We start from the raw sequence: 9,322 nt of genomic DNA, 5'->3' as shown, positions 1-9,322 counted from the left end.
ATAAATAAATAAATAATAAATATTTAAAAAAAAAAAGACCTCTGCAAGAGCAGCTAGTGCTCTTAACCTCTGAGCCATCTTTCCAGCCCCACCTGGATAACTCTTAAACTACCAAGTTCAGCTGGCAGCGCAAGGCGCAACCTTGGCTACCTCTGGGACACAGCTTCTGTGTACTAACTCTGAGGAAACACTTCTCACCACCTAAATGATACTGCTCTCTTAATCATAGCTAATGTCTCAGCACCAGCTAACCAACATCTATTGTCCTAGCAAAGCAGTGTGGCCGGGTGGTGGTGGTGCATGCCATTAATCCCAGCACTTGGGAGGCAGAGGCAGGCAGATTTCTGTGAGTTCTAGCCCAGCCTGGTCTACAGAGAGAGTTCCAGGTTAGGCTCCAAAGCTATAGAGAAACTCTCAAAAAAAAAAAAAATGAAAAGAAAAAGCAAAGAAAAAAAGAAAAAAAATCTGTTCTCCACAGGGTACAGGACAGAGCTTGCCTCTTGTACATTGTACTTCCATTAGTGTAATCTTTGATCCTGTTCACTTTTTGGATAGTCTTGTCAGGCTGAACAGAGGCAAAAATAGTGCTATGATTTTCCCCTTGGCACTTTATTTCTAAATTCTCTCTCACCCTGCATTCATGCCTAGAGTTTCTGGTTACCAATGTGGGAATCTGTATTTGTTCCTTTTCAATACTGTATCTGTGATGGGATGGAAATGGGAGCATTGTGTCCATCATGGAGCCTTGGTTATTTCCCTGTTTCATGGAGCAGAGGAGGGAGAGAGGCTCACTTGGAAAGGTTAGGAGACTGTAGCGCTGAGGATGTATGTGAGTGCATGTATTAGCAACAGGACAGAAAAACCAGAGCACAGGAACTGAGACCGGGAGAAAGGACACAATTCTGTGGCGGGATCAGAGGTTATCTATTATAAAATGAACACTGTTCTGCTAGAGGGACTCTGCTTCTGTGTACCTTGTCTAGGCAGCAGCCCATGAATGTGAGAACTCGCTTATGTTTCAGATCAAGAAATTCATACACACACACACACACACACACACACACACACACACACACACACAGCTCTAGGGACAGACTAGTATTCAAACAAAGTCCCATGCTGAACCTGTATGGCTAAGGGGTGTGGTCCACAATGATTAAAGTAATGAAGCATTAGACCAAGGCAGCATTTGTGTTGAGTACCCAGTTCTTCCAGATTTATCTTTGTGTTTGACATTGTCTGTACTTCACAAATCTTCTTGCTGTAACCAGATTTCCTGTCAAGAAAGGACTTAAGCAGGGAAGGTTTGTTTTGATTCATTCTGAGAAAGGCTACAGTCCATCCTGGCAGGGAATGCCTGTCAGTAAACAGATGAGGTCATGTTAAATCTACAGTCAGGAAGCAAAAACTGGACAGAAAGTGGGGCCAGGAAATAAAAAAGATCAGGGCCCGCCCATAGTGATCCACATTAATCTGCCAGACTCTACTTACCGAAGGTTCCACAACCTTTCAAAACAGCACCACCAACCAGGAACCAAATGTTCAAACATTTTCAATGTTTGATTTTAAATGTTCAATTTACTACTATTAAAACTTTGCAATAAATGCTTTCTTCTGAGATTATTTGGAGATGTCAAAGAATTACTGCCTCAGAGGAGAAATGAAGTTATAAAACATGCATACATATATCATACAAAACACAAAGAGCCTGCTATCCCGAATTTGTTTGTTCTTTGAGTGAAATACACACACACACACACACACACACACACACACACACACATGTATACATATGTATGTCCCTTATCTTGTAGGCCTTTGCCCAGTTTGATGCTGAGGGTGATGGGACAGTTGACGCTGAGAATATGTTGGAAGCCCTCAAGAACTCCAGTGGAGCCAATCTGCAGGGGGAGCTGAGCCATGTCATCAGACAACTACAAGCCTGCTCTCTTGTTCCAGGTAGGTGTTCACATGAATTCTGAAGGCTCAAGATGTTCTCTTAGAGCCAAAGTGTTTTCAGTTAGCATTAATGGCACCTAGGCTGTCTCATTGGCTATGGTGCTGCCATTGCACAATACTTAGAACCAAATGAACTTGGTTGTGCTGTAGGTATTGAGATTGGCCCACCTATGGCACCATGAATTACTCCCAAAGCATTCATTAGAAATCCTTCACTTTTATTTCTCAACAGTGATGGCTGAATAGTTTTCTGTTTTTCTGCCCCTTGGTCAAGAGGCTGCCCTCTAGTAGATCTGCTTGTTTACTTCCTTAAGAAGGGTGCCTGGCCCATGCTGCATGTTCTCATAGCACCTGCCTTTTCTTCTGCATTAATATTGTTTCCTTTTTCTTTTTTTTTTGTTTTTTTACAACATAATATCAGCATAATAAATAAACTGATTTAATTATTGTCTGTCTTCTTTCTATTGCTGTGGGCTCTATCAGAACAGGGACCTTCTCTTATTTTTTGCTATGTTCTCACAGTTTATTTTTGGCATATGTTAAGCATTTTATTGTTTTCTAAAACTTTTACTCTGAAACTTTAGTAGGTTTTGTAAAGAAAGCATTGCTAAAAATTAAGCAATGGTGCTTCTACCTGTTGTACATTTGACAAATATTGACTCTAATTTTTTTTGCTTGTTTGTTTTATTTTCTTTGTGCTCATGTTCTTCTCTCTCTCTCTCTCTCTCTCTCTCTCTCTCTCTCTCTCTCTCTCTCCTTCTCACTCTTTTTCTCTCTCTCTGCCTGCCCTGCCCCCCTCCTACTCCCCTGTGTCTGTGTACTGAGGATTGAACCTAGGGCTTTATACTTGTTAGGCAAGTGCTGTACATCACTTTATACCCAATCTGGTCTCTGTTAGATGGTTAGATGATTTCTTTGGTCACTCAGACTTATGTAAAGACAGCATCAGAATAAATTTGTCCTTCATTTTTTCAAGTGAGATGACAGTTCAATTTGAAAGGGAAATAGCATTGAACATCATTTGACTTAAGAACTTTGCCTGTTCTGTACACCAAGTGACAATAATTAGTGTCTTTAGGCAGGAGTAAAGACTGGATAGACTTGGCAAACTGTAAATTTGATTGCTGTTGAAACCTCTGAACTACTGCCGAGTGATGTATTGAGCCAGGGAAGGATAATGTCTGCATCTTAGTGGAGAATGAATGTTTTGTTATCCTTCATTATGTAATTCTTTCAGGGCATTGTAGGTAGCCTATACATAGAACTGTTTTTCCTAGTGTCATGGCAGGTAAGGTGAACTTTGAATTTCATTTAGCTAACATATCATAGTATGTATAGTCACTCCCACTTTTGCATTACAAATATGTGGGTGGCATTATTTGGATTCCTCAGATTGTGTGTATGTGCATGAGTGTTCTGGGGATCACATCAGGACCTCACAAATGCTAGGCAAGCATTGTACCCCTGAGCTATCCCATGAGTCGCAGAGAGATTTTGTAGGCAGGGTAGGGAAGGGAGTCCACCAGTGAGTAATGCTTGCTGCACTCGGTGCCTGGTGGAGGAAAGGGATGATGGAGAAAGATCAGAGTTCAGATCCTGAAGTACTCATAGTATACACTCATGACTTAAATCTTTCAACTCAAAAATATGTAGTAATTTCCAGCATAAAGTAATCATCAGTCTCAAGCCCTTGAAAGCTGAGGTCATCTCTGTGATAGCATCGAATAGTTTCCCAGTCCTCCTCTCAAATGTCCTCACACACTGAACTATTCATTCTTGTCGTATCTCACTGTAGATGTATAGAGTTCACTGAAACCCTTCCTTTGTAGAACCTTTCTAAAACTGAAAACATTTTCCATTACAAAATTGCTCTGGGTGGGTGTGTGCATGTGTGTATGTGTGTACTGTGTGTGTGCACACGGATGTGTATACTGTGTACGTGTGTATGTGTGTATGTGTGTGTGCTCATGTGCAGCAGTCTACTGTTTGGTGTGGGTTCTGAGCAAATCCAGGCAGCATCATGGATATGAAGCCTCATCCTCATGTGGGAGTAGGTAGGGGTTGCCTAGATTTTGAGTCTTTAGAAATTAGCTGTCTCTGGTGTTTGAGTAGGCCATATAACCAGAATAGGCTGCTTTAAGCACAGAATTTCTTCTTAGCCTATTGCTTTATACAAAAAGTTGCTGCAGAGTTTTATTCGCTTCTATTGAATATGTTCTGCTGTTGAATACAAGTTCCCCAGAGACTGCTGGTATCTTGATCTGAGGCTTTTTACATAGGTCTCTTGAACATGTGAAAATTTGTCAAATAATACCATTATATGAAATTTTTGTCATACATTATGACTCATTTAAAAAGTGGGAAAAGCTGGATAGTGGTGGCACACGCCTTTAATCCCAGCACTTGGGAGGCAGAGGCAGGCAGATCTCTGTGAGTTCTAGGCCAGCCTGGTCTACAGAATGAGTTTTAGGACAGGCTACAAAGCCACAGAGAAACCCTGTTTTGAAAAACCAAAAAAAGGGGGGATAGCACCCCAAATCCACAAATATGTCTCTGCTCCCAGAAATCTGCCATGATATTCCTTGCTTCACTTAACCTGGTGCTTCTGGATTCTAGTAACCTATTTGAGATTCATTAGTTTAGGTTATAAAGATACAGCAAAGGATTCTAAACATGGCAGGTGTGTGGTTTGTGTCACATCTTTATAAGATTACTCAGGATAATGGTCCATGAGAGGCAGGTGACATTTGGGGAGTTACTCAGTTTCCAAGTGGGCATCTGAGCAGGAGGTGTTGAGGCTGAAAAAAGATGGAGGAGCAGACTTCAAATGAATCACACACTGGGGAGAAGGACCTAGACTGGTGGGAAGAACGGGAGGAGGGAGTGGAGGAGTGTTCCCCACCCTGCCTTCTTCTTGCTCTCTTGTAAGTCACCTGAATTTCATTTCCGCCCTTATAAAGCAAGGCTACCAGGACCTTCACTGCCCCTGGACAACATGCTACATTTCACTGTTATTGTGAGGGCCAAGTGAGGCAGTATATGTCAAGTACTTCATATCTCATAAGATTCTTTCAGAAATTGACAATGGCAGCAGATGTTTTGTTATTAGGATTTTAGCTTAAACACTAAGTTCCAAGGGATCGACTCTGCATTCTGGCCCCTGTGGGCACCAGACATACACATATGTACATATGTACACGCAAACAAAACTCATACATGCAAGATAAAAATAACTATATCAGCCGGGCAGTGGTGGCACACGCCTTTAATCCCAGCACTTGGGAGGCAGAGGCAGGTAGATCTCTGTGAAGAGCTAGTTCCAGAACAGGCTCCAAAGCTACAGAAAAACCCTGTCTCGAAAAACCAACCAAACAAACAAAGAAAGCCATATAATTTTTTAGAAAAGATTTATTTTTTTAACTGCTAAGCTATCTCTCCAATCCCTAAAATAAGTTCTTAAATTGAGGTTGCTACTTGTTCATTTCTTTAAAACCTATTTATATTTTTAAGTAATTAAAGCTCAAAATTTGAGTAGAGCTAGTGACTGCTTTTAATTTAGCCATTTCAGAGGGAGCAGCAGGCACAGGATGTGGGAACTATTGTGGTGACTTCACCAAAACACCACAAAAAAATGGATTTTATGTCTTTAGGTTTCATCGACATATTTTCAGAGTCAAAGGAGGGCCTTGGCACTCACTCATCAATGATATTGCGCTTCCTGCATCGCAATCGGATCTCAAGTATGGTGATTCCCTACCCAATGTTAGACCACTGCAATAACATGTGCACCATGCGGTCGTCAGTTCTGAAGGAGTCTCTGGATCAACTGGTACAGAAAGAAAAAGGTATGTGCACGGGAGAGTCTCCTGAAAATGCTCTCCCATTATTTCTTGTAGTGTTTAGTAATAGGGTGTTTCAGTTCTTCCTTGTGCCTGTATTTCTCAAAATATATAACCAGTTTCTAGCCTAAGAATGTTCTCCCTGCCTCCTTGCCTGTGTCTGATGACTTGAGTTTATATAAAAGCCATATACAGTGGTGCACATCTATAATCTCAGCATTCCAGTGTTGAGGTGGGAAACACAGGCAGGAAAATCTGCTGAAAGCTTGTAGGCTAGCTAGTCTGAGTGCAGCAGCAGAAACAAGAGAGACCCTGCCAAGCCAGGCAGTAGAGGCAGGCAGATATCTTTGAGTTTGAAGACCACCCTGGTCTACAGAGTGAATTCCAGTACAGGCTCCAAAGCTACACAGAGAAACCCTGTCTCAAAAACAAAACAAAATAACAACAACAAAAAACTTAGAGAGAAAGACCCTGCCTCTCAGAAAGGTGGAGAGTGAGAACTGACTCTTGAGATGTGTTTTCTGACCTCCATGTGTATGCTGTGATGTACATGTAGCCCCACCTCTACTCATTAAATTAAAAAAAAAATTAGTAGGGTATACTATATAAAACTTCAAAGTTTCTCCCAGCAAAAATGTAAGCAATCAACATAGACATCCTGGAGCAAAATATGTTTTTTATCATGTTAATGACCCATTTGGCTGAGTTTTTGGAGTTTGGGGTGTTGTTTTTTTTTTTTTTTTGATAAGTATTCTTGGTCAGTTAATTCACTTTTTGCACCATGTCAGTAAACAGCCAAGTAAATATTAGTTTTTATAGGTGCATGGACTTATATTTGTAGTGTATGTGTGTGTATATATATTACTACAAATGTGTAAACACTAAATGACTTGGTTTTTCAAAACCAGACTATTGCCGGCGACAGTGCTGTACAACTTTAAACCCGGCACTTGGGTAGCAGAGGCAGGCAGATTTCTGAGAGCTCGAGGCCAGCCTGGTCTCCAGATAAATTCCAGGACAGCTATTACACAGAGAAAACCTGTATTGAAAAGCCAAAATCAAAACCAAACCAAACAACACAAAACAAAAACCCAAAACAAACAAAAAAAAAACCAGACTATTAACCAGGAAGAAAATGGGAGAGAGTAGAACTAGAAAACACTCAGAAATATTAGTTACTTCAAAAGCCTAATTTGGGCCAGCAAGATAGCTCAGCAACTGAAGGTACCTGTGATTGTTTTCAATATTGATGACCTGAGTTTCATCTCCAGAACCCACAATGGTAGAAGGAGAAAAGCATCTCTTATAATTTACCCTCTGTAACCCAGACCCAGAAAGACAATTATCACATGTACTCACTTTTAAGTGGTTTTAAAACATAAAGCAAAGAAAACCAGCCTACAAATCTAGAGAACCTAGACAACAGTGGGACCCTAAGTGAGACATAAATAGATCTAATCTACATGGGAAGTAGAAAAAGACAAGATCTCCTGAGTAAATTGGGAGCATGGGGACCTTGGGAGAGGGTCAAAGGGGAGGGGCGAGGCAGGGAGGGGAGCAGAGAAAAATGTAGAGCTCAATAAAAATCAATAAAATTAAAAACTAAATTAATAATAATAATAATAATTTACCCTCTGACCTCCACACCTGCATAATGAGAAGATGGGGTAGTCATTGGCCAGTGGGTTTTTGGAAGGAGTCTTCTAAGGAATGTTAGATTTTGCTGCCAAAGTGTTAAGCATGTTTCTGTTAGATATTTTAAATGACCATTTTCATTTTCCCTTTGTAAAATAGCTAAGCTTTGGTGTTTTCCTGCAGAAAGCCCTGGAGACCTAGCCAGAAGCCCGGAAATGGATAAACTCAAGTCGGTAACAAAGTGCTATGCTTATATAGAAACATCCTCCAACCCTGCAGACATCTACAGGATGACAAATGGAGAAACATCATCCTACTGGCAGTCAGATGGTAGTGCCCGCTCACACTGGATACGGTGGGTAGTACATGTTTTATTTGTTTAAAATCTAGAACGTGGCCTGGGGAGATGGCTCCTCTAGGAGGTAAAATAGAAATCCTCACCATGTTTCCTCTTAGCTCACCTATAAACGAGGAGTATACTCTGCTTTTTGAATGCAGTTTAGAATTGCTTCTTGACTAGTAAAAGAATGTTCATACTGTCCATTTCTGCTTATACTAATAGCTTAAAAGGAAATATAAAATTAGCCTAACAGAGCAACTTTGTAGAGATTTAGGGAGGCTGTACAACCCTTGAAATACATAGGTAGCATCTCAGGTTAGTCGTTTAGAAATACATCTTAGCCAGGCAGTGGTGGCACATGTCTTTAATCCCAGCACTCAGAAGGCAGAGGCAGGTGGATCTCTGTGAGTTTGATGCTATCCTGGTCTACAGAGCAAGTTCCAGGTCAGCCAGAGATACATAGAGAAACCCTGTCTTGCAAGCACGCCCCCACTCCCCAGAAAAGAAAGAAATCCATCTTTACACGTACCAAATGCAAGGTCCAGAGTTGGGGCTGTGGCCCCACCAGTGCTTGGCCCATGTAACACAGGTGGTTTCTGTGGTCTGTTTTCCAGTTTGAAGATGAAGCCAGATGTCGTGCTCAGGCATCTTTCCATTGCAGTGGCTGCCACCGACCAGAGCTACATGCCACAGCAAGTGACAGTGGCAGTGGGAAGGAGTGCCAGTGATCTGCAGGAAGTACGAGACGTGCACATCCCCAGCAATGTCACTGGCTATGTGACACTGCTAGAAAATGCCAATATCAGTCAGCTCTGTGAGTCCAGTGGAAGTGGGTTATGATGAGAGGAACGGCGGGGATTTTGTTTTAAGCCTTAGGACAGCTTCTGAAGTCTTGACAGTTGATTTGTTTCTATTACACCCACAGGAAAATCATCATTATTTTATCTACTAATTACAAAAACTTTAAAAAAGCAATAAAGCCTTTCTGTAGTTAAAAGTATATTGTTATTTTCTTACTGGGAAACTTAACAAACACGGACAAACAAAAAGAATTCAAAATGTTTCTGCAGAGAGGTTGTCGAGTCACGGCTGCTTTGGTGTGGTCCTTTCCAAACCACGTCTTGTGTTTGTACGTACATATATAAAAAAAGCACTCTTTAATAGAAATAGGATTATATATATTTGCATGTAGTATATACATAGCATTTCCCAAAGATTATAATATTCTGCTCACATTCTTTTGTATTTTTATTGTTGTTTTTTGGTTTTTGAGATAGGATCTCACCTTGTAATTCTGCCTGTTCTGAACTCTCTATGTAGTCCAGGTTGGCCTGGAACTCACAGAGATCCGCCTGCCACTGCCTCCCGAGTGCTGGGATTAAGGGTGTGTGCCACCATGCCGGGCTCTTTTGTATTTTTAATATGTTGTTTATAATATGTTTAATATCTCATATAGTGATGATGCCCTTTTTTTTAAGAGTTGTAAAAATGTTTCAATTCTAACCTACCCTTTGTTCTTGGACATTTATATTTTTAATTTTCTATATTA

The 9,322-nt window shown here is 40.8% G+C and overlaps 1 protein-coding gene across 2 annotated transcripts in view; it reads left to right on the top strand.

The window, feature by feature from the left end:
• Nucleotides 1-9,322, top strand: part of Zzef1 (zinc finger ZZ-type and EF-hand domain containing 1) — a 127,134-nt gene that overhangs the window by 15,149 nt on the left and 102,663 nt on the right. For both annotated transcript variants that reach the window (XM_013347310.2, XM_026780042.1), the window contains exons 2-5: nt 1,815-1,959; nt 5,610-5,804; nt 7,617-7,788; nt 8,388-8,587. In XM_013347310.2, the coding sequence (XP_013202764.1) occupies nt 1,815-1,959; nt 5,610-5,804; nt 7,617-7,788; nt 8,388-8,587 (712 nt within the window). The remainder of the gene's footprint in view (nt 1-1,814; nt 1,960-5,609; nt 5,805-7,616; nt 7,789-8,387; nt 8,588-9,322) is intronic.

Source organism: Microtus ochrogaster, chromosome 7 (genome assembly GCF_000317375.1).
Source record: "Microtus ochrogaster isolate Prairie Vole_2 chromosome 7, MicOch1.0, whole genome shotgun sequence".
Classification (NCBI taxonomy): domain Eukaryota; kingdom Metazoa; phylum Chordata; class Mammalia; order Rodentia; family Cricetidae; genus Microtus; species Microtus ochrogaster.
This window is presented reverse-complemented; position numbering and strand designations above follow the sequence as displayed.